Source organism: Rutidosis leptorrhynchoides, chromosome 1 (assembly GCF_046630445.1).
Source record: "Rutidosis leptorrhynchoides isolate AG116_Rl617_1_P2 chromosome 1, CSIRO_AGI_Rlap_v1, whole genome shotgun sequence".
NCBI lineage: Eukaryota > Viridiplantae > Streptophyta > Magnoliopsida > Asterales > Asteraceae > Rutidosis > Rutidosis leptorrhynchoides.
Window position 1 is genome coordinate 91,662,501 of NC_092333.1, and position 27,626 is coordinate 91,690,126.

The window sequence follows — 27,626 nt, forward strand, 5'->3', positions numbered from 1 at the left end:
ATATCTTCTCCTTGTTTTCTACTTTCTTCTATCGTATCCTCTGCAAACTTCAAGTTTCCTCCAACGTGTTAAACTGACAATTGTATATCGCAACTACATATTGATCAGGTACTTTTCTGTGACTAATTTTGTTAATAATTTCATGTGTTACATGATCTTACGCGTTCTGATTTCAATATGCATATGATAAGTTCGTTCTTTAATTCTATAATTTTGGTAATAATTGATGAACCCCATCAATATTTGGTTTAATTTTTAAGAAGAATTACGTACTTAATATATGTACAATATTTTTATATAAATTAGATGATGATTGCATTGTTTCATCCAGGATGGACACAAATTGGATGTCTAGCCCGAGAAATTCTTCTGCATATAAGAAAGGTCTTGATAAGTTTATTGATTATATATTTAAAAAGGAGGGTGTAATTGGTGAGATAGCATGTCCGTGCAATAAGTGTGTTAATCTAAAATGGGTTGGACGGTATGATGCTAGAACACATCTACTATGTGACGGTTTTTTTAAAGGCTATACAATTAAAACTCCGATCAGCGAACCCTGTGACATTCCTATGGAAGATGCAGAAGATGACATGATAGGATTGGTGACTGACACCCATCATTGGTTTGATGATAACATACTCGAAACTGAAGATCATAGCTTACCAAACAAAAGTGCCAAAAAGTTTTATAAAGGATTGGAGAGTGCAAAGCAAGCACTATACCCCGGATGTAAAAAGTTCTATGTTCTTTCTTTCGTATTTAGACTATTTCATAGCAAGTGTATTGGAAAATGTAATGACAAGGGTTTCAGCATGATCATTGATACTTTAAGGGAAGCCTTCTTGGAAGCAGCCATACCTAAGTCATTGTATGATCTACGGAAGTTAATAAGAGATTTAGGCCTAGGTTATGAAAAAAATCGATGCATGCCCTAATGATTGTATGTTGTATTGGAAAGAAAACAATTATAAAACGGAGTGTGTCGTATGTCACACATCACGGTATAAAATAAGTGAAGATGATTCAGATGATGAGGAAAACTTAACAGCCAATGATCATAATAAGGTCCCAGCAAAGGTTTTGCGTTACTTTCCTCTCATCCCGCATTTGCAAAGGTTATATATGTCATCTGAAGCTGCTGCCTCCATGAGATGGCACGAAGAGGGTCACACGAAAGATGGTTTACTGAGACATCAGGCAGATTCACCAGCTTGGCAAACATTTGATCATAATTATCCAGAATTTGCAAAGGAATCCCGTAATTTTAGGCTTGGTTTAGCGAGTGACGGGTTTAACCCTTTTGGAAATATGAGTAATTCCCATAGTACATGGCCTATTGTATTGATTCCCTATAATCTACCTCCTTGGATGTGCATGAAAAAACCCTATTTCATGCTTACTCTACTAATACCAGGACCATCTGCGCCAGAGAATAATATAGACGTATATTTGGAACCCCTAATGGATGAGCTAAAGTTGTTGTGAGATCATGGAGTAAAGACATATGATTCATCAACAAATAGTAACTTTCAAATGCGTGCTGGTATGGTATGGACAATAAATGACTTTCCGGCGTATGCCAACTTATCTGGATGGAGCACTAAAGGTAAACTTGCATGTCCATCCTGCCATAAGCGTACAAGATCGATTCGGTTGAGACGTAGTAGGAAATTTGTTTTTATGGGACATCGTCGATTGTTGTCAAAGAGACATGCGTATCGGAAGGATAAAAATTCGTTTGATGGCACAGAAGAGTTGGAGACTAAACCAACTTGCTTAACAGGGTCAGACGTTCTCAATGAGCTAAATGGTATTGAATTTAAATTTGGGAAACTAGTCAAGGACAACCCAGTATTGCCGTATAATTGGAAGAAGAGAAGTATATTCTTCAAATTACCGTACTGGAAAGACAACTTGATACGACATAATCTAGATAACTTGATACGACATAATCTAGATGTAATGCATATTGAGAAAAATGTATGTGATAGTGTCATTAGAACATTAATGAATTTAGATGGAAAGATAAAAGATCATTTAAATGGCGTTATGATTTAGAAGAAATGGGAATTCGAAAGGAACTACATACTGAAGTTCTAGAAAACAACAAAGTGTATTTGCCACCTTCGTGTTTCTCAATGAATAAAAAAGAAAAAGATAGATTTTGTCGGATGCTTAAAGCAGTGAAAGTTCCTGATGGTTATTTAGCTAATATTTCATGATGCGTTCAACTCAACCCTCCAAAAATTGGTGGCCTTAAAAGTCACGACAATCATATTTTGATGCAACAGTTGCTTCCAATTTGCATACGAAATAGTCTACCTAAGCATGTCCGCTCTGTTGTGATCAATTTGTGTCGTTACTATAGACGCTTATGCTGTAAAGTTCTCGATTCAACTGAATTGGTTCAAATGGAAAATGATATTGGAAAAATACTTTGCGATATGGAGAGGATTTTTCCACCATCATTCTTTGACGTAATGGTTCATCTTTCTGTTCACCTTGCGTATGAGGCTAGAATTGGAGGACCAGTGCATTATCGTTGGATGTATCCAATTGAGAGGTAGTAAATTACATCTGGCCACATTTAATTTAAGTAAATTGTACAAAATATGACATGTTGTTTTTAATTTATTTTGTGTTTTTAAGGGAAACTCACACACAATATAACATGTTTTGATATGGGTTGTATAACAGAAATACTATAGTAAATTGTTTAATTAAGTAGGTTCATGGAATTTGATCTTCATAATTGGTTTTTCTTCAGGTATTTAGCCACATTAAAATCTTATGTGCGAAACAGGAGTAAACCTGAGGGTTCAATATCAGAAGGATATCTAGCTGATGAGTGTTTGTCTTTTTGTTCATTATACTTCGCGGACAATGTCGAGACTATACATAACAAGAAAAGTAGAAACTATGACGACGGTGGTAAGGAGGACGGTCTACCAATATTTTCTATGCCGGGTCGACCCATTGGTGCTAGAAAAATGGCTTTACTATCTCTAGATCGTTTGGCGAAAGTACATTCATATGTGTTGTTCAATTGTAGTGTGACGATCGCTCCAAATCCATATGGAAGTACACGTCATTCATCGATTTCATTGCGAGGTATTTGACCTCTATATGATATGTTTTGTAAACATTGCATTCTTTTGAAAAGGCACACCATAAATGAATATTTAAATCAAAGGTTTTCGACATCTGATGATTTCTACATATAGACAATCATCATAAATAATAGTTTACAATAGTACTTCCGTTGACAATGCAGTCAAAATAAGATACATGGTGATGATTTGGTGAATGCAACGTTTCCTTGAAAAATATGCCATGTAAGACTCCATGCACATAGCTTGTCTAACATATAAGCAAACAGCGGAAGACTTCTAGGGAACCTGAGAATAAACATGCTAACAAGTGTCAGCACAAAGGTTGGTGAGTTCATAATTTTAATGTTGCGCATAATCTGTATATAAAGGTGGATCACAAGATTTCAGTTGTTCAATCCAGAAACGTTTATCAAAATATTCTATGAAATTGAGCACCCTGGTAACTAAACTTAACGTATATATAATTTGTACCCTTTGTATAATCATCTTAATAATACACGCAAACCAACGTGTACGCTTCTCAAATAGCATACGTCCGTTAAAAGGCTAGTGCTCTAGCTCGGACGGGGATATCAAGCCCTATGGATCCATATACAACTACTCGCGCCCACTAGTTCTTATAACTGGCAGTTACTAGTTACCAAAGCTAAGGGATTTTCGGTTCAAACTCGGTGTAGAATTTAGTATGTAATTATGTCCATTGCATTTAAAATAAATTACACGTATTCTCAGCCCAAAAATATAGATTGCAAAAGCAATTAAAAAGGGATCTATAAACTCACCTTAGCAGCATATAAAGTCGTTCACCAAAATGTGATCGAAACTCGGATTACCAAATAATCGTAGATCTCAACCTAGAGAACATATGTTGGTCAATAAATGTCTATCAAGCTAGGTTAGGTCATAGTGTATAACAATCCTAATGCTCGAGATCGACATACAAAAGTTATCCAAAGTCGTTTCAAAAAGTCAATTTTGACAATAATTCAACAAAACGAGACGTGCCTTATATATGGATTCATTTACTTGGCTGGTAATATTCAAAAATCCAATTTATCATTCTTACAAACAAGTTTCAAAAGCAATTTCAATCAATGTCAATCATAATTCAGTTGATCATATCTTTTAATTCGTTCACCGAAATTACGCGATTTCTAAATGAAAAGTTATTGATTTTTCGCCAGCTTTCCAAAAACATGCATATCATATACCTTTTATCAGTAATATATGTATTTACTTCGTGATTCATCATAACTGTTTAACGACAAAATTTAGCATACAAGCATGCATAAATATATATACTCGAGCACTAGACATGGATACAAAATTAATGTATAAAAAATAAAATATGAGTGCTTACGTATCAATATTGAGATTCAATATTGTACGAAAGTACGTAGACGCAACAGAGATGATAAACACTAGATTTGATTCACAAATATACCCTTGAACATTACCCATAACCTCCTTGGTAATAACCCATAATTTTCTTAGCTCTATCCCGCTCAAAAACCCATTTTGAAGGTGACACGCTCATAACCTCGTCGTAGTATTTTAGGTATATATATTACTAATAATAATATTATAATAAGATTAATAATAATAATAATATTAATCTTAATAATAATAATAATAATAATAATAATATAAAAAAATAATAATACGGAGTAATGAATCGAGCTTTTATAGTATGTGGCCTGCTACAGTACCTCATGCGATCGCATGAGTTTTCATTGTTTTTGCCATGCGATCGCATGGCCGCCTTATCCGTTTTTGTTTGCTAGTTCGTCGACATCAAATAGTGTACTGTAGCAAATAGTGGGTACTGTAGCAAATAGTATTTAATGTAGCAAATCACTGTAGCAAAGTCGTTTTCAATGTAGCACTGTAGCAAAATACGGTTTCACTGTAGCAAATAGTGTTTTACTGTAGCAAATAGTGTTCACTGTAGTAAATAGTGTTTACTGTAGCAAAGTCATTTTACTGTAGCAAATAGTGTTTTACTGTAGGAAAGTCATTTTTACTTGTACATATATACACATACATATAATTGTTCATGAATCGTCGAGAGCAGTCAAATGTAATGAAACAGTTCTAAAATTTTGAGATTCAACTTCATAGACTTTGCTTATCGTGTCAAAAACATTAAATCATTTAAAGATAAAGTTTAAATTTGGTCAAAAATTTTCGGGTTGTCACAGTACCTACCCGTTAAAGAAATTTCGTCCCGAAATTTGAGTGAGGTCGTCATGGCTGACAATAAAAATGTTTTCATGACGAATATGAGTTGGTAAATAGAATTTTATCACCATTGAATAATACGGATAAAATAATCCGATTACTCGAAGCGTATGAGAGAAGTTATCGTAATAGAGTGAAATGGAGAATAGAGATTCGTCTTATCTCTTGATGTAGTAACGATTGATTTCCGAAATTTAAGGAATAGAAAATCTTCATAATTTAAATAAGATTTGATTCTTCAGAATTTAAGGAAATTAGGATTTCCTTTGATTAAATGCGTAATCTGCCTTGATTGCTATGTCTGATATTTTGCTATAAATTAACCTCTTCTATTTCATTTATTATCACCACTCCTATAATCTTCTTTCTTATTTCATACTTACAAAAAATTTGTGAAAATGCTTTATCCAGTTCTGATTCTTGATATTTTCTTGGCTATCATATCATTCATTCTTCTTTTTCATCTGCCACCAGAGGAGGTTATTTTCTTCTACTATTACATTGGGGTTATATTGTTTTTCATTCTCCCGTGTCTTTATATTGCTATACGCATTGATATACACGGTTTGTAATTTCGGGGTTGTTATCGGGCTTATATTCTCCTTTATATTTCGGAGCTTCATGCTTTCGTTTTCTCTTCCCGACTTTAAGTCAAGCGAATAATGGTTCAGAATTCGTAGGTATGAAATTTTGGATAAACAATACTAACGTTCTAAGAAAGAAATTGTAATGGCACGATCTTGATTTGTCAAATTACCAAAATATCTGGAAAAGACCGAATCATCAAGAAAAATATTTTCTTGATATGTTTAGAGATTAGAATGTAAGAGTCGTGTAACATGGCACATGATGAAGGTGGAATCTGTGAACCCTTATCACGTTCCATTAGAAACTCAGCATGACTTACTGTAATATAATCACGTTGATCAAGTGTCATTATATTATACTAATTCATGCTTCAGTTCCCAACACTACTTCAAAACATTAAATTTTTTTGAATTTTTCAGATTTTAGAAACTAAAATAGTTTCTTTTATGATGTAACAAAGATAGCGTGAAGAGATAAATGATTTCAGATAAGAATAGTTATGAAAATATCTTCAGAAATATGGAGGATATTTATAATGGAAGATACGATGATATCTTAGAATTTCTAATATCAGAGGATGATGCGAAAAATCTGTCTGTGAAGGTTTAGAATAAGAAGTAAGGTTCTTACTAATGGTTTCAGCAGACACTGAATCATTTGGATTCTTTGAAGGTAGATTTTGTCTTTGTGATTTGTCCACAGCCTCCTTCATGGTCTGCTCAATCCGTTTTCCAGTTCCAAACCTTCTCTTTTTCTCAGCTTTACCACCATACTATTCTTTATCATCAAACTTTTGACTGTTAAGGTCGTTTACAATTTTTGCTGCTTCATCAACATTTTTCCAAAATTCGGAGAACTAGTTTCGTAGTTTAGGGTGTTTTTCGGAAACTTCACATTCGAAGTATGTAAGTCCAGGAGGTAGACGTTATATGTACACATATAACTGTTGGCGTAGACGTGCTACAAGATTTCAAAATACTGATTGCTAATTCCTTATAGTTGGTATGTCAATTGCCGTTACAAGATGTGGATGAGTACATGATACGGTTTCAATGAGTATAAGGACTTTTCGGAAGGTCAAAGATCAATGAAGTTGTTGGTAAATTTACTGCTAATGTGTTGGAACATGAAAGGTTCCCCAGTAACAAAAACGTATATATCAAGGTTATAATAAGGCTAATCTGAAAAGTCGAAGTTGACTGGTTGGAAGTGTGGTAAAACTGGATACTTTGAACAGGGATTGCAAGATTATTTTTAGTAATAACAATTCTAAAGGATCTTTCACAGTTTTAAAGTTAAAGTATAGCTTTGAAATATGTAGAGATCTAAGAATGATGTCACCGTTTTAGAGTTATGGCTTGGATTCTGATACGTCGATATCAGAATATGTGATTGAATTTGTATGAAATGATTGTGTATCATTGTGAAGATAGTGAGTATAGTTAATGATTTTTGAATCAAAATTGAAGAATGTACAGTGTAACATATTAATTGTGAACTTAAATATTTCTCGAGTAGTACCTACCTGTTAAAGATTTCACAATTAATACTTTGTATAAAAGAATTTTTATTACCGTCTTTATGAAAATATATGTATGTATATTTTCTTCAGATCTAATATAGATTTAATGAGTTAATATCATATTAAGCTCATTTGATTTTCGGCTTGACTTAGAAATGACTAAACTCTAAAACATTAAATATTACATAATCTTTGCAGAGTATTTCGCTAATGTAATCGATACTTCATTATTTATTCTTATTTCTCGATGAAGGATGTTGATGCTTGTGGAATCTTTGTGAACCTTACAAGGCACAGATGATGTTTTCTAGAAAGTTTTGAGTACATCGAAAATGAAAATGTAAAATCAATTATGTATTTGAATAATACACTTGGTTTATTATGAAATGGAATTCATTAAGTTGAAACAGAGATTGTAGTTAACAATGGTTAAGTTGTTAAGGAAGGATGTACATCATTGCATATTAGTAATATGAACTAACCGAGTAGTACCTACCAGTTAAGATTCACACGTAATATCTTAGTACGAAAAGATTTATTTTGATTTCAAAATACATATACATATATTAAATATACATAAAATTTCTTCAGGGGAAATGAGTTAATACTTCATCGGTTATTGTTGCTGGTATTTCTTAGTAACTACGATGCGTATGACGTTGATGTTCAAGGTACATATTGTGATGTTGAGGCTTGCAGTGCGGATGTTGTTGGTGGTGGTAATGGTACTGTTGGTGTTGTTGTCGGTGGTACTGTTGATGCCGGAGATTCTGTTGGTGCTTGTAACCTTTGCACCATATTCTCCAAAGCCACTACCCGAGCGCGAAGCTCGTTGACTTCTTCTACTACACCGGGATGATTGGCGGTTCGGACGAGCGGATGAATAAGATCCAGAATTTGAGAGAGTATATGATCATGACGAGATATTCTGGAGATGAGAGAGAAAATGGTATTACGAACAGGTTCGCCGGTAAGTGCTTCAGGTTCTTCGCCAAGAGGGCAATGTGGTGGATGGAAGGGATCGCCTTCTTCTTGTCTCCAATAATTAAGTAGGCTACGAACCCATCCCCAATTCATTCAGAATAGATGATGGCTGATTGGTTGATCCATTCCGGTTACACTGTCTTCGGAATTCAGGTGAATATCCATATCGGAATAGCTGTCGGAGTTTAAAGAATTTGAACTAGATACGGGATCCATCTTGTATAATTAGAGAGATGATTTTTGATATGGAATAGATTATAGAATTTAGATTGGTACTCTTCAATACATAATTTACATATGTATATATAATACCAAAATTCCATAAATCACGGAGGAATTTTCGTAAGATGTCAGGAAAAGTTTACAGTAACAGATATGCTAAGATATGAATTTTTGTCTATACACTATTTATGCAATAAATGCAAGAAAACGTGTCTAGACTTAAGAATGATAAGCATGTAATTTCTGACAAGAAATGATAAGCAAAACTTTTGACATGCAGACACAGTCGAAGTCCAGAATTACGAATGCATCCTAACAACTATCAGTTAGACACACTTATGCAAGACCTGGTTCACTAGGACCAACGCTCTGATACCAACTGTGACGATCGCTCCAAATCCATATGGACGAACACGTCATTCATCGATTTCATTGCGAGGTATTTGACCTCTATATGATACGTTTTGTAAACATTGCATTCTTTTGAAAAGGCACACCATAAATGAATATTTAAATCAAAGGTTTTCGACATCTGATGATTTCTACATATAGACAATCATCATAAATAATAGTTTACAATAGTACTTCTGTTGACAATGCAGTCAAAATAAGATACATGGTGATGATTTGGTGAATGCAACGTTTCCTTGAAAAATATGCCATGTAAGACTCCATGCACATAGCTTGTCTAAATATAAGCAAACAGCAGAAGACTTCTAGGGAACCTGAGAATAAACATGCTAACAAGTGTCAACACAAAGGTTGGTGAGTTCATAGTTTTAATGTTGCGCATAATCTGTATATAAAGGTGGATCACAAGATTTCAGTTGTTCAATCCAGAAACGTTTATCAAAATATTCTACGAAATTGAGCACCCTGGTAACTAAACTTAACGTATATATAATTTGTACCCTTTGTATAATCATCTTAATAATACACGCAAACCAACGTGTATGCTTCTCAAATAGCATACGTCCGTTAAAAGGCTAGTGCTCTAGCTCAGACGGGGATATCAAGCCCTATGGATCCATATACAACTACTCGCGCCCACTAGTTTTTATAACTGGCAGTTACTAGTTACCAAAGCTAAGGGATTTTCGGTTCAAACTCGGTGTAGAATTTAGTATGTAATTGTGTCCATTGCGTTTAAAATAAATTACATGTATTCTCAGCTCAAAAATATAGATTGCAAAAGCAATTAAAAAGGGATCTATAAACTCACCTTAGCAGCATATAAAGTCGTTCACCAAAATGTGATCGAAACTCGGATTACCAAATAACCGTAGATCTCAACCTAGAGAACATATGTTGGTCAATAAATGTCTATCAAGCTAGGTCAGGTCATAGTGTATAACAATCATAATGTTCGAGATCGACATACAAAAGTTATCCAAAGTCGTTTCAAAAAGTCAATTTTGACAATAATTCAACAAAACGAGACGTGCCTTATATATGGATTCATTTACTTGGCTGGTAATATTCAAAAATCCAATTTATCATTCTTACAAACAAGTTTCAAAAGCAATTTCAATCAATGTTAATCATAATTCAGTTGATCATATCTTTTAATTCATTCACCGAAATTATGCGATTTCTAAATGAAAAGTTATTGATTTTTCGCCAGCTTTTCAAAAACATGCATATCATATACCTTTTATCAGTAATATATGTATTTACTTCGTGATTCATCATAACTGTTTAACGATAAAATTTAGCATACAAGCATGCATAAATATATATACTCGAGCACTAGACATGGATACACAATTAATGTATAAAAGATAAAATATGAGTGCTTACGTATCAATATTGAGATTCAATATTGAAGGAAAGTACGTAGACGCAACAGAGATGATAAACACTAGATTTGATTCACAAATATACCCTTGAACATTACCCATAACCTCCTTGGCAATAACCCATAATTTCCTTAGCTCTATCCCGCTCAAAAACCCATTTTGAAGGTGACACGCTCATAACCTCGTCGTAGTATTTTAGGTATATATACTACTAATAATAATATTATAATAAGATTAATAATAATAATATTAATCTTAATAATAATAATAATAATAATAATAATAATAATAATAATAATAATAATAATAATAATAATAATATAAAAAAATAATAATACGGAGGAATGAATCGAGCTTTTATAGTATGTGGCCTGCTACAGTACCTCATGCGATCGCATGAGTTTTCAGTGTTTTTGCCATGTGATCGCATGGCCGCCTTATCCGTTTTTGTTTGCTAGTTCGTCGACATCAAATAGTGTTTACTGTAGCAAATAGTGGTTACTGTAGCAAATAGTGTGTTACTGTAGCAAATAGTGGTTACTGTAGCAAATAGTGTTTAATGTAGCAAATCACTGTAGCAAAGTCGTTTTCACTGTAGCACTGTAGCAAAATACGGTTTCACTGTAGCAAATAGTGTTTTACTGTAGGAAAGTCATTTTTACTTGTACATATATATGTATATACATACATATAATTGTTCATGAATCGTCGAGAGCAGTCAAATGTAATGAAACAGTTCTAAAATTTTGAGATTCAACTTCATAGACTTTGCTTATCGTGTCGGAAACGTTAAATCATTTAAAGATAAAGTTTAAATTTGGTCAAAAATTTCCGGGTTGTCACATGTAGTGAACTGGAATCCTTTAGAACGTAAGTTTATTTAGTACATTTTGAGTTTCAGAATTTATATTACATTTTGCACTTTGATTGCATCACCTCTATACACATTGCAGAGAACATCTGAGTATTCTTCGGCGTGAAAATAAGAAAGAACGTCAGCATTTGATACAGCGTATGTGTAGTGACCCGAACTTTTCCATGTTTATATATATTAATTGAGATTGATATTTACATGATTAAATGTTTTCAACATGTTAAGCAATCAAACTTGTTAAGACTTGATTAATTGAAATATGTTTCATATAGACAATTGACCACCCAAGTTGACCGGTGATTCACGAACGTTAAAACTTGTAAAAACTATATGATGACATATATATGGATATATATATAGTTAACATGATACTATGATAAGTAAACATATCATTAAGTATATTAACAATGAACTACATATGTAAAAACAAGACTACTAACTTAATGATTTTTAAACGAGACATATATGTAACGATTATCGTTGTAAAGACATTTAATGTATATATATCATATTAAGAGATATTCATACATGATAATATCATGATAATATAATAATTTAAAATCTCATTTGATATTATAAACATTGGGTTAACAACATTTAACAAGATCGTTAACCTAAAGGTTTCAAAACAACACTTACATGTAACGACTAACGATGACTTAACGACTCAGTTAAAATGTATATACATGTAGTGTTTTAATATGTATTTATATACTTTTGAAAGACTTCAATACACTTATCAAAATACTTCTACTTAACAAAAATGCTTACAATTACATCCTCGTTTAGTTTCATCAACAATTCTACTCGTATGCACCCGTATTCGTACTCGTACAATACACAGCTTTTAGATGTATGTACTATTGGTATATATACTCCAATGATCAGCTCTTAGTAGCCCATGTGAGTCACCTAACACATGTGGGAACCATCATTTGGCAACTAGCATGAAATATCTCATAAAATTACAAAAATATGAGTAATCATTCATGACTTATTTACATGAAAACAAAATTACATATCCTTTATATCTAATCCATACACCAACGACCAAAAACACCTACAAACACTTTCATTCTTCAATTTTCTTCATCTAATTGATCTCTCTCAAGTTCTATCTTCAAGTTCTAAGTGTTCTTCATATATTCTACAAGTTCTAGTTACATAAAATCAAGAATACTTTCAAGTTTGCTAGCCCACTTCCAATCTTGTAAGGTGATCATCCAACCTCAAGAAATCTTTGTTTCTTACAGTAGGTTATCATTCTAATACAAGGTAATAATTGTGATGACCCGGGAATTTCCGACCAAATTTAAACGTGATCTTTATAAGTTTCCGACACGATAAGCAAAGTCTGTAATGTTAAGTCTCGAACAGTTTGAAAATTTTATTCATGTAACCAATTACCCTTTGACTGTACCCGACGATTCACGAACGATTGCGTATAAATAAAAATGTAACTAGATGTGTATGACTAATTTCTTTACACAGATAATAACACACACACACACACACACACACACACACATATATATATATATATATATATATATATATATATATATATATATATATATATAATTAATAAATATTAAAGATTCAATAAATTATATAATTGGTAGATATGTTATAATAAATGAAAATATAGTATAATTAATTAACAAGTTGAACATAATCAATATATTAATATTATTATCATTACTAGTAGTAATATTATTAATATTATGTAACTAATTGTTATTGTAATGAATAAATATTAAATATTAAACATATGTTATTATATAATATATATTTTATAATTAGTAAAAATGAGATAATTAATACTGAAAATATAGTTGTTATAATGATATTATTATTACTTTCAATAATACTATTAATATCAATATTAGTACCATTAATGATTTAATACATTTAATTTGCTATATTATTAGTATTACTAATATTATTATTTTCAGTGTATAGATATGAAATTTGTTAAATATAATTTATATTATTATTATTATTATTATTATTATTATTATTATTTTAGTATTATTAATAATATTAAAAGTATTATTATTATTAATATAATTATATATTATATATAATAATTATTAATATTTATCTTTATATATAAAATCGAGATTCAGTGGTACGTACCCATCCAATCTGTTTACAATTTTGTTTCATGTCTCTTAAATTATTTGATGTCGATTTCAATGAACACTAACAGATCCAAATTCAGTTAACAATCAAAATCACTTTTATTTTTATTTTTATTTTCTTTTCTGTATGATATATATTTCTTGTCGATATTCTGTTAATACAAAACAACCAATTAACTCACAATTTTGGAAAGAGAGTCATTCCATTTCCATCATCATTCTCAACTAAAAACAATACGTCCCTTTTCTGTTTAAAAAACAAACGAAGATTTTGAAATAGAGCCGGTACCTCTGTTTCTTCTAATTTTTCCAAAAACCTTGAAACTGAATTCCATTTTGAAATCTATAAATGCAAAGATGTTAGAAAGATCTCAATTAAACTTTCTGTAAAGTTTCAAAATCTAATTTTTCATATCGTGTACGAATTTTGAGGTCAAAGTTATATATAGAAAAAGTCAACTCTGTGTTCATCACTAAATTCGATTCTGTTTTAAAGTTTCTGTTAAAATTAACGTTTCCTATAGATTCTAGAAGGGAAATGAAAACTTTTTCATGTTATGATAGTGGTCTATTACAGTCTCTAAATCTGATTTTGATTTGAGGTTCATTCGTGTTCATAAACAAACTTATACAGCTCCTGTTTCATTTCTTTTATGTTTTAATTAAATTCAAACACAGACAACTGACTTCTGTTGCATTTAGGATACTAAAGGTAACATTTAATTTGATTTTATGACTAGTTTATGATTTTTTGGCCGATTAATTTTGTGAGAAAGATGATGAAAAGGAGAAACAGAAAACTCACGAGTTATATGTATCTGGGTAACAATTTAAATCAGAAAGACTGAAATGGCGTGTTGGTTAGGAGGTTTTGTCGGTTATCGAGAGGTCACGGGTTCTCGAGCCCCGTCATGGGCGATTCATTTTACAAAAAGCTATTAAAGGGTATAATATTTATTACTTTTATTTAAATTAGCATTATTATTACTATGATTATTATTATTGTTATTATTATTATTATTATTATTATTATTATTATTGATGAAGATAATTATTAATATTATACAATAAATATTATTATCATAATTGTTAGAATTAGTAATATCAGTAATTTTATCAGATTATTATTATTATTATAAGTACTACTATTAATATTATCATGGGTATCATTATTATTATACTATCATTAAAATTATTATCATAATGACCCTTAATAATAAAAGTATTATTTTTATAGTTATTATTATTATCGGTACTATCATTATCATTGTTATTATCACTATTATAATTAATCTCAATTTTTATAACAATTGTTACTAGTATTAGCAGTATATTAATGTTATAAATATTATCCTAATATACAAATGACAACGATATAAAAAAAATATATTTTTGTATCTATATTATTATTATATACTATTTTTGTTAGTAAAATATTATTACAATTAAGTACAAATAATATATATATATATATATATATATATATATATATATATATATATATATATATATATATATATATATATATATATATATATATATGTATATATAAATAGAACCATATATATATACATATTAGTACATCAAATAAAAATTTAAATATCAAAATGAGATAGTTATAATAAACAACATATCATATACTTTAAATCTAATACATGTATAAATATTAAGCACTTATATATATATATATATATATATATATATATATATATATATATATATATATATATATATATATATATATATATATATATAACGAATAAAGCTAATTAAATAACAAATTATTAATACAAGAAGTATATTAATAATATTAATAGATAAACTAACTAATTGTATTACATGTTTTAATATATATATATATATATATATATATATATATATAAATGATATAGGTTCGTGAATCCGAGGCCAACCCTACATTGTTCAGTTGTTCAATATCGTCATATGTATTTTTACTACAAAATACAGTAGAGTGAGTTTCATTTACCTTTTTACCCTTTATATTTTTGGGCTGAGAAAACATGCGCAACTTTTATAACTGTTTTACGAAATAGACATAAGTAATCGAAATTACGTTCTATGGTTGAATGATCGAAACTGAATATGCCCCTTTTTATTAAGTCTGGTAATCTAAGAATTAGGGAACATACACCCTAATTGACGCAAACTCTAAAGATAGATCTATCGGGCCTAACAAGCCCCATCCAAAGTACCGGATGCTTTAGTACTTCAAAATTTATATCATGTCCGAAGGAGGATCCCGGAATGATGGGGATATTCTTATATGCATATTGTGAATGTCGGTTACCAGGTGTTCAATCCATATGAATGATATTTTTGTCTCTATGCATGGGACGTATGTTTATTAGAAATGGAAATATGAAATCTTGTGGTCTATTAAAATTATGAAATGATTATTTATGTTAAACTAATGAACTCTCCAACCTTTTGGTTGACACTTTAAAGCATGTTTATTCTCAGGTATTAAAGAAATCTTCCACTGTGCATTTGCTCATCTTAGAGATATTACTTGGAGTCATTCTTGACATATTTCAAAAGACGTTGCATTCGAGTCGTTGCGTTCATCAAGATTATTATTAAGTCGATTATAGTTAGATATATTATGAAATGGTATGCCTGCCTTCAATGTTCGATGAAATGAAAGATTGTCTTTTTTCAAAAACGAATGCAATGTTTGTAAAATGTATCATATAGAGGTCAAGTACCTCGCGATGTAATCAATTGTTGTGAATCGTTTATAATCGATATAGACTTCGTCCGAATGGATTAGGACGGGGTGTTTCAGTTGGTATCAGAGCGGTGGTCTTAGCGAACCAGGTCTGCATTAGTGTGTATAACTGATAAGTTATTAGGATGCATTAGTGAGTCTGGACTTTGACCGTGTCTGCATGACAAAAGTTTTGCTTATCAATTTTGTCGGAAATCATATGTTTATCATCCTTAGGAAATTACCTGCTTATCATTCTTAGTCTAGACACATCTTACTGCAATGATTACATGAATAGTGTATAGACAAAATTCGTATCTTAGCGTATCTGCTAATTCATATCTTAGCATATCTGTTACTGTAGATTTTGCCTGACAACTTCCGTAGATTCCTCCGTAACTTATGAGATTTTAGTATTATATATGCATAAGTAAATTATGTATTGTAGGGTACTAATCTACATCCTATAATCTATTTTCTATCAAAAATCCTTCATCTGATTGTACGAGATGAATCCCTCAACCAGTTCGAGTCCCTCAGATTTCGATAGCTATTCCGATAGTCATTCCGACAGCTATTCTGACATGGATTTCCACTCAAGCTCTGAAAGCAGTGTAACCGGAATGAGTCGACCAATTAGCCATCATTTATTCTAGATGAATTGGAGATGGGTTCGTAGTCGACTTAATCAATGGAGGCACGAAGAAAGCGATCTTTCCCATCAACCAAATTCACCTCTTGACGAATAACCCGAAGCACTTATCGGTGAATCAATCCGAAACACCATCTTCACCCTCATTTCCAGAGTAGCTCGACATGATTATATTTTATCCACAATTGGAAACCTTATTCATCTGCTCGTTCCAACCGACAATTATCCCGAAGTAATACAAGAAGTCAACGAACTTCGCGATCGAGTAATCAATTTGGAGAATATGGTGCAAAACGTACCAGCTTTAGCAACATCACCGGCACCAACAGTACCATCGGTAACAACACCAGTACCATCAACAATCCATGCCTCAATATCACATTCTGTACCACGAGCATAATCATCATTCTACGTATCGTTCTATCTATTTTATCCCCGTTCGACATGGCGATTAAGTAATCTCTAAAGTTTTAGAGATTATCCATTCTAGTTCTAACGGTAAATCAAATGAGTTTAATATCATATTAACTCATTAAATCCATGATTATATCTGAAGAAAATATATATGTAAGTATATTTTCATAAAGATTGTAATTAAAAATTCTTTTGAACAAACTGTTAATGGTGAAAATATTTTAACGGGTAGGTAATACCCGAGGAATATTTAGATTTCACATTAATAAATTACACTGTACTTTCTTCGAATCTGATTCAATAATCATTTACTATCCTACTTACATTCACCGATATATGAATCTGTTCACCACAAAATAACCATTTTCATTCAGTTTCATATTTGGATTTTGACTTCTCAGAATCCAACAAGTGGCATAATGAAGAAAACATTGGACAAAATAAAATTTGTTAGAAACAAACAAATTAACTATGAGAAATTTTGTTAAGAATCCACGCTAACGAAATCCTAGCTAACTGTTCCTAGCTAACTGTTAATTCCGTATTACCTTTTAATTATCGCAATTTATTTTATCGCAATTTAATTCTCGCAACTTTATTTATTGTCATTTAATTTCTGTTATTTACTTTATGCACTTTATTTTTTTGTCATTTAAATTTCTGTTATTTATTTTTACTCACTTTAAATATCGGGACATGTATACAAGGTTTTGACATATCATATCGACGCATCTATATATATTATTTGGAATAACCATAGACACTCTATATGCAGTAATGATCGAGTTCTCTATACAGGGTTGAGGTTGATTCTACAATAATATATATACTTTGAGTTGTGATCGAGTCTGAGACATGTACACGGGTCACAATACATATTAAGTAATTCGAATATTATATATTAAACTTTATATGTATTATTGAACTGTCAACTGTGGACTATCGACTGTGGACTAATAAGATTGGACAATTAAAATGAATTAAAATATTGATTATAATATATGAAACTAAACAATTCTTCAAGTTTGCCACTTGATTTCATCTTAAACCTCATTTGTATCTTGACGATTACAATCTGCGTTCAAACCTTTTATGATTCTTGAAAACACCTCAATCGATATGATGAATCAACCGCACTTCATCTACGGAAGGAAAGATTTATGCATATAGTTATGCACCTGAGAAACTCTCGGCAACTGAGTAAAAGTTTAACACGTAGCCGCGTCAGATCCTTTGGCATTTATTAACAAAAATAACTTTGCGATCCCTTTTCAAAGTAGCCAATTTTGTCACAGCTCCAGCAAGTCAACTTCGACTTTTCATTCGAAGTAACCTTACTATAATCCTGATATATATACGATTACCCTTTTTATACCGGAGAATTCTTTTATATTCCACCATATTACCAGCAAACGTACCAACAACCTCGTTGCTTCTTGGCTTAGATCTCTCTGACAAATCATTATATTTATTCATTGAAACCCTATCATATACTCATCCGCATCTTGTAACGAGAACTGTCATACCAATTACCGGGAATCAGCAATCAGTACTTTGAAAACTCATAGCATATCTACATCAACAGTTATATGTATGACATTTATCTCTTAGAATTATGATCTCTCCTTCTGGAATTCTGAAAAGCACTCAGTCACAAATCAATACTCTGAATGTTGAAAAAGCTGAATGAAGCAGCAGAAACCATAGACAACCGTAAACGACCATATTCATCGAAAGTTTGATGATAAAGAATAGTATGTTGGAAAAGCTCAGAAAAGTTGGAACTGGAAAACGGCTTGAGCTAACCACGAAGGATACCAAGGATAAATACAAGGACCATACCATATATTCAAAGAATCCAGGTAATTCTGGATCCGATGAAACCTTCAACGAATATCTTGCTCTGTACTCATGTTAAAATCTTGCGGAAAATCTTCCTCATCAACCATCGAACTTAGAAATTCCAAAAATATCATCATCAATATCTTCGATATTTCTGAGGATATTTTCACAAATATTCTCGTCCGAAATTATATATCTCTTCGTGCTTCCTGTGTATCATTATATTAGAAACACTCAATAGAAAATTTAGTACCGAAAAGTGGATTATGCGAAACTATGAAGGAAACCGTGGACAAATCACAAAGAATATGTTTGACTTCAAAGAATCCAAATAATACAATGTCTGCTGAAGTCTTTAGCGAATATCTTGCTCCTTACTCTAGATCCTTGCGGACAATAGTCTCCATCATCCTCTGATCTTAGATATTCAAAGATATTATCATATCTTTCATTATAAATATCCTCCATATTTCTGAAGATATTTTCATAACTAATCTTATCTGAAATCATTAATCTCTTCATGCTATTAGTGTTACATCATATAGAAACTGTTAGTTTCTATATTCTGTAAACTTTCGAGATTAAAATATGAATGTTATTGAAGTAATGTTGGGAACTGATGCAGGAGTTAGTATAATATAATGACACTTGATCAACGTGATTATATTACAGTAAGTCATGCTGAGTTTCTAAATGGAATGTGATGAATCACATATCAAAACGTCATCATGTGCCATGTTACACGACTCTTACGTTCCGTCTAATCTATAAACATATCAAGAACATATTTTTCTTGATAGTCCTATCTTTCCTTGAATTCTGGTAATTTGACAAGTCAAATTATGTTATTACCATTTCTTTCTTAGAACATTAACAATGTTCATTCTGAAACTTATATCTGCTAATTTTGGGCCATTACAAGAGATGCCCAATCGCAAGAAGAAGAAACGAAGGGACAAAGCTCCGAAACAGAAATTAGAGTATAAATCGCAGCAAATAGGGAGAAGTATTAACTGGGGATGACAATGATTATAGAAAACAGAAGCAAGGACTTCGAAGTATAAGGGAAGATATAAAGCCCGATAACAACACATAAATTACAAAACGTGGATATTAATTCGAATAGAAATATAAAGACACGGTAGAATTAAGAATAGTATCACCCCAAGGTAATAGTAGAAATAACCAGATTCTTCTGGTGGAAGATTAAAAAGAAGGATGATAGAAATGATAATTAAGAAAATATCAAGGAGTACGACTGGATGAAGCATTTTTTCCAATCTTTTAGAAGTAAGAATCAAGAATGAAAGAATAGGAATGATGAAAATAAGGGAACGGAAGAAGTTCATTTATAGTGGAGATACCAGACAAAGCAATCGATACAGATCATCACATTTAATTATAGAGATCTTAATTCCTTCATTCGCTGAAGAATCAAATCTTTTAGATTTCGAAGATTTTCTTTAATTCCCTGAATTCCGGAAATCCACCGTGACTACGTCAAAAGTTAAATCTCTATCTCGATCTGTTGTGACAGCTTCACTCGAGTACTCGAATCGTTTTATCTATATTAACCAATAATGATGAAACTCTATTTATCAGCTCATATTCGTCAGGAAAACATATTTATTGTTAGCCATGACGACCTCACTCAAATTTCGGGACGAAATTTCTTTAACGGGTACGTACTGTGATGACCCGAGAATTTCCGACCAAATTTAAACTTGATCTTTATAAGTTTCCGACACGATAAGCAAAGTCTGTAATGTTAAGTCTCGAACAGTTTGAAAATTTTATTCATGTAACCAATTACCCTTTGACTGTACCCGACGATTCACGAACGATTGCGTATAAATAAAAATGTAACTAGATGTGTATGACTAATTTCTTTACACAGATAATAACACACACACACACACACATACACACACACACACACACACACACACATATATATATATATATATATAATTAATAAATATTAAAGATTCAATAAATTATATAATTGGTAGATATGTTATAATAAATGAAAATATAGTATAATTAATTAACAAGTTGAATATAATCAATATATTAATATTATTATCATTACTAGTAGTAATATTATTAATATTATGTAACAAATTGTTATTGTTATTGTAATGAATAAATATTAAATATTAAACATATGTTATTATATAATATATATTTTATAATTAGTAAAAATGAGATAATTAATACTGAAAATATAGTTGTTATAATGATATTATTATTACTTTCAATAATACTATTAATATCAATATTAGTACCATTAATGATTTAATACATTTAATTTGCTATATTATTAGTATTACTAATATTATTATTTTGAATGTATAGATATGAAATTTGTTAAATATAATTTTTATTATTATTATTATTATTATTATTATTATTATTATTATTATTATTATTATTATTATTATTATTATTATTATTATTATTATTATTATTTTAGTATTATTAATAATATTAAAAGTATTATTATTATTAATATAATTATATATTATATATAATAATTATTAATATTTATCTTTATATATAAAATCGAGATTCAGTGGTACGTACCCATCCAATATGTTTACAATTTTGTTTCCCGTCTCTTAAATTATTTGATGTCGATTTCAATGAACACTAACAGATCCAAATTCAGTTAACAATCAAAATCACTTTTATTTTTATTTTCTTTTCTGTATGATATATATTTCTTGTCGATATTCTGTTAATACAAAACAACCAATTAACTCACAATTTTGGAAAGAGAGTCATTCCATTTCCATCATCATTCTCAACTAAAAACAATACGTCCCTTTTCTGTTTAAAAATCAAACGAAGATTTTGAAATAGAGCCGGTACCTCCGTTTCTTCTAATTTTTCCAAAAACCTTGAAACTGAATTCCATTTTGAAATCTATAAATGCAAAGATGTTAGAAAGATCTCAATTAAACTTTCTGTAAAGTTTCAAAATCTAATTTTTCATATCGTGTACGAATTTTGAGGTCAAAGTTATATATAGAAAAAGTCAACTCTGTGTTCATCACTAAATTCGATTCTGTTTTAAAGTTTCTGTTAAAATTAACGTTTCCTATAGATTCTAGAAGGGAAATGAAAACTTTTTCATGTTATGATAGTGGTCTATTACAGTCTCTAAATCTGATTTTGATTTGAGGTTCATTCGTGTTCATAAACAAACTTATACAGCTTCTGTTTCATTTCTTTTATGTTTTAATTAAATTCAAACACAGACAACCGACTTCTGTTGCATTTAGGATACTAAAGGTAACATTTAATTTGATTTTATGACTAGTTTATGATTTTTTGGCCGATTAATTTTGTGAGAAAGATGATGAAAAGGAGAAACAGACAACTCACGGGTTATATGTATCTGGGTAACAATTTAAATCAGAAAGACTGAAATGGCGTGTTGGTTAGGAGGTTTTGTCGGTAATCGAGAGGTCACGGGTTCGAGCCCCGTCATGGGCGATTCTTTTTACAAAAAGCTATTAAAGGGTATAATATTTATTACTTTTATTTAAATTATCATTATTATTACTATGATTATTATTATTGTTGTTATTATTATTATTGTTATTATTGATGAAGATAATTATTAATATTATACAATAAATATTATTATCATAATTGTTAGAATTAGTAATATCAGTAATTTTATCAGATTATTATTATTATTATAATTACTACTATTAATATTATCATGGGTATCATTATTATTATACTATCATTAAAATTATTATCATAATGACCCTTAATAATAAAAGTATTATTTTTATAGTTATTATTATTATCGGTACTATCATTATCATTGTTATTATCACTATTATAATTAATCTCAATTTTTATAACAATTGTTACTAGTATTAGCAGTATATTAATGTTATAAATATTATCCTAATAAACAAATGACAACGATATAAAAAAAAATATGTTTGTATCTATATTAATATTATATACTATTTTTGTTAGTAAAATGTTATTACAATTAAGTACAAATAATATATATATATATATATATATATATATATATATATATATATATATATATATATATATATATATATATTAAATAGAACCATATATATATACATATTAGTACATTAAATAAAAATTTAAATATCAAAATGAGATAGTTATAATAAACAACATATCATATACTTTAAAACTAATACATGTATAAATATTAAGCACTTATATATATATATATATATATATATATATATATATATATATATATATATATATATATATATATATATATAACGAATAAAGCTAATTAAATAACAAATTATTAATACAAGAAGTATATTAATAATATTAATAGATAAACTAACTAATTGTATTACATGTTTTAATATATATATAAATGATATAGGTTCGTGAATCCGAGGCCAACCCTACATTGTTCAGTTGTTCAATATCGTCATATGTATTTTTACTACAAAATACAGTAGAGTGAGTTTCATTTACCTTTTTACCCTTTATATTTTTGGGCTGAGAATACATGCGTAACTTTTATAACTGTTTTACGAAATAGACACAAGTAATCGAAATTACGTTCTATGGTTAAATGATCGAAACTGAATATGCCCCTTTTTATTAAGTCTGGTAATCTAAGAATTAGGGAACAGACACCCTAATTGACGCGAACTCTAAAGATAGATCTATCGTTCCTAACAAGCCCCATCCAAAGTACCGGATACTTTAGTACTTCGAAATTTATATCATGTCCGAAGGAGGATCCCGGAATGATGGGGATATTCTTATATGCATATTGTGAATGTCGGTTACCAGGTGTTCAATCCATATGAATGATATTTTTGTCTCTATGAATGGGACGTATGTTTATTAGAAATGGAAATATGAAATCTTGTGGTCTATTAAAATTATTAAATGATTATTTATGTTAAACTAATGAACTCACCAACCTTTTGGTTGACACTTTAAAGCATGTTTATTCTCAGGTATTAAAGAAATCTTCCGCTGTGCATTTGCTCATCTTAGAGATATTACTTGGAGTCATTCTTGACATATTTCAAAAGACGTTGCATTCGAGTCGTTGCGTTCATCAAGATTATTATTAAGTCGATTATAGTTAGATATATTATGAAATGGTATGCCTGCCTTCAATGTTCGATGAAATGAAAGATTGTCTTTTTTCAAAAACGAATGCAATGTTTGTAAAATGTATCATATAGAGGTCAAGTATCTCGCGATGTAATCAACTGTTGTGAATCATTTATAATCGATATGGACTTCCTCCGAATGGATTAGGACGGGGCGTTTCAATAATCATATTCAAACTTTGGTTCAATTTCTATAACTATAACAATCTTATTTCAAGTGATGATCTTACTTGAACTTGTTTTCGTGTCATGATTCTGCTTCAAGAACTTCGAGCCATCCAAGGATCCGTTGAAGCTAGATCCATTTTTCTCTTTTCCAGTAGGTTTATCCAAGGAACTTAAGGTAGTAATGATGTTCATAACATCATTCGATTCATACATATAAAGCTATCTTATTCGAAGGTTTAAACTTATAATCACTAGAACATAGTTTAGTTAATTCTAAACTTGTTCGCAAACAAAAGTTAATCCTTCTAACTTGAATTTTAAAATCAACTAAACACATGTTCTATATCTATATGATATGCTAACTTAATGATTTAAAACCTGGAAACACGAAAAACACCGTAAAACCGGATTTACGCCGTCGTAGTAACACCGCGGGCTGTTTTGGGTTAGTTAATTAAAAACTATGATAAACTTTGATTTAAAAGTTGTTATTCTGAGAAAATGATTTTTATTATGAACATGAAACTATATCCAAAAATTATGGTTAAACTCAAATTGGAAGTATGTTTTCTAAAATGGTCATCTAGACCTCGTTCTTTCGACTGAAATGACTACCTTTACAAAAATGACTTGTAACTTATTTTTCTGACTATAAACCTATACTTTTTCTGTTTAGATTCATAAAATAGAGTTCAATATAAAACCATAGCAATTTGATTCACTCAAAACGGATTTAAAATGAAGAAGTTATGGGTAAAACAAGATTGGATAATTTTTCTCATTTTAGCTACGTGAAAATTGGTAACAAATCTATTCCAACCATAACTTAATCAACTTGTATTGTATATTATGTAATCTTGAGATACCATAGACACGTATACAATGTTTCGACCTATCATGTCAACACATCTATATATATTTTGGAACAACCATAGACACTCTATATGTGAATGTTGGAGTTAGCTATACAGGGTTGAGGTTGATTCCAAAATATATATAGTTTGAGTTGTGATCAATACTGAGATACGTATACACTGGGTCGTGGATTGATTTAAGATAATATTTATCGATTTATTTCTGTACATCTAACTGTGGACAACTAGTTGTAGGTTACTAACGAGGACAGCTGACTTAATAAACTTAAAACATCAAAATATATTAAAAGTGTTGTAAATATATTTTGAACATACTTTGATATATATGTATATATTGTTATAGGTTCGTGAATCAACCAGTGGCCAAGTCTTACTTCCCGACGAAGTAAAAATCTGTGAAAGTGAGTTATAGTCCCACTTTTAAAATCTAATATTTTTGGGATGAGAATACATGCAGGTTTTATAAATGATTTACAAAATAGACACAAGTACGTGAAACTACATTCTATGGTTGAATTATCGAAATCAAATATGCCCCTTTTTATTAAGTCTGGTAATCTAAGAATTAGGGAACAGACACCCTAATTGACGCGAATCCTAAAGATAGATCTATTGGGCCTAACAAACCCCATCCAAAGTACCGGATGCTTTAGTACTTCGAAATTTATATCATATCCGAAGGGTGTCCAGGAATGATGGGGATATTCTTATATATGCATCTTGTTAATGTCGGTTACCAGGTGTTCACCATATGAATGATTTTTATCTCTATGTATGGGATGTGTATTGAAATATGAAATCTTGTGGTCTATTATTATGATTTGATATATATAGGTTAAACCTATAACTCACCAACATTTTTGTTGATGTTTTAAGCATGTTTATTCTCAGGTGATTATTAAGAGCTTCCGCTGTCGCATACTTAAATAAGGACGAGATTTGGAGTCCATGCTTGTATGATATTGTGTAAAAACTGCATTCAAGAAACTTATTTTGTTGTAACATATTTGTATTGTAAACCATTATGTAATGGTCGTGTGTAAACATGATATTTTAGATTATCATTATTTGATAAACTACGTAAAGCTTTTTAAAACCTTTATCTATGAAATAAAGGTTATGGTTTGTTTTAAAAATGAATGCAGTCTTTGAAAAACGTCTCATATAGAGGTCAAAACCTCGCAACGAAATCAATTAATATGGAACGTTTTTAATCAATAAGAACGGGACATTTCAGTATGTACAGTAACAAATTCGAGAAATGGTTTGGGAAACATGTAAGAATCACTTGGAATTTCATTAATTTTAAGCCATGAATTTATTAAGAACGCTCGTTCTAAAATTACTCAGTAGTTAGAGATTTATTTAGTGTTATTATTTATCAAAAACTTATTTGTAACCAATTATTCATCTCATATTAAATTATTTTGACCAGGTTCGTAAGCTGCATAAACAAGGTGTAGACGGAATATCAGAAGATCTAAGGCATTTGGCAAATGGCCCATCTGAGTATGTGACAACATATAAGGGATATATCGTTAATGGTTATCGTTTTCAAACCAAACAGACAGAGAAGAAAAGGAAAATACAGAATAGTGGAGTAATGCTTGAGGCAACAACAAATAGCTTCTCAAGTGTTAGAGATAAAAATCCTATCGTTGGGGCCGTAACATATTACGAGGTTTTAAAAGAAATCATTGAGCTACAGCATGCTGCTGACAAAAAAGTAGTCTTGTTCTGATGTGACTGGATCTTAAACGGTTCAAGTCAAAAGGAAGATGAAAATGGGTTTACAATGCTCAATTTTCGTCGATTAAAGGAAGATAAAGAGCCGTTCAAACTAGCAAGTCAAGCACAACAAGTGTTTTATGTTAAAGATTGTGTTCACAAAGGATGGAAAGTTGTTATCAAGACAAAGCCTAGAGATTCTTATGAAATGGATGCACTAACATCTCTTGATGACGTGGAAATACACCTGCAGATCGAAAAAGGTATGGGTCCTCAAATTGATGAAAATGTGAACATTGAGTTGGTTAGAGAGGACATAGATGGGATTGTCGTTGACAATATTACTACAACATATACGGACACAAATGAGGATCATCTTGAAGATGATGCTATCATTGATTAACAAGTACCATGCTGTTTTATAATTACATAGCCAAATTAGTAGATAAACTTTACCAAATATTACATACAAGTTGGAGTTAGATGAGATAATGGTCAACTTACAAAAGAGAAGAAGATTCTGACTACCAAAAAGAGACGTTGATTCTGACTACCAGAAGAGATGTTGAG

At 30.5% G+C, this 27,626-nt stretch overlaps 1 protein-coding gene across 1 annotated transcript; it reads left to right on the top strand.

The window, feature by feature from the left end:
- Positions 1–1,536: 1,536 nt before the first annotated feature.
- Positions 1,537–27,459, top strand: LOC139886757 (uncharacterized). Its single transcript, XM_071870623.1, has 6 exons — positions 1,537–1,901; positions 2,021–2,192; positions 2,295–2,566; positions 2,771–3,026; positions 26,764–27,054; positions 27,148–27,459. The coding sequence occupies exons 1-6, from the start codon at positions 1,537–1,539 to the stop codon at positions 27,457–27,459; spliced, it is 1,668 nt and encodes a 555-aa protein (XP_071726724.1).
- Positions 27,460–27,626: the final 167 nt, after the last annotated feature.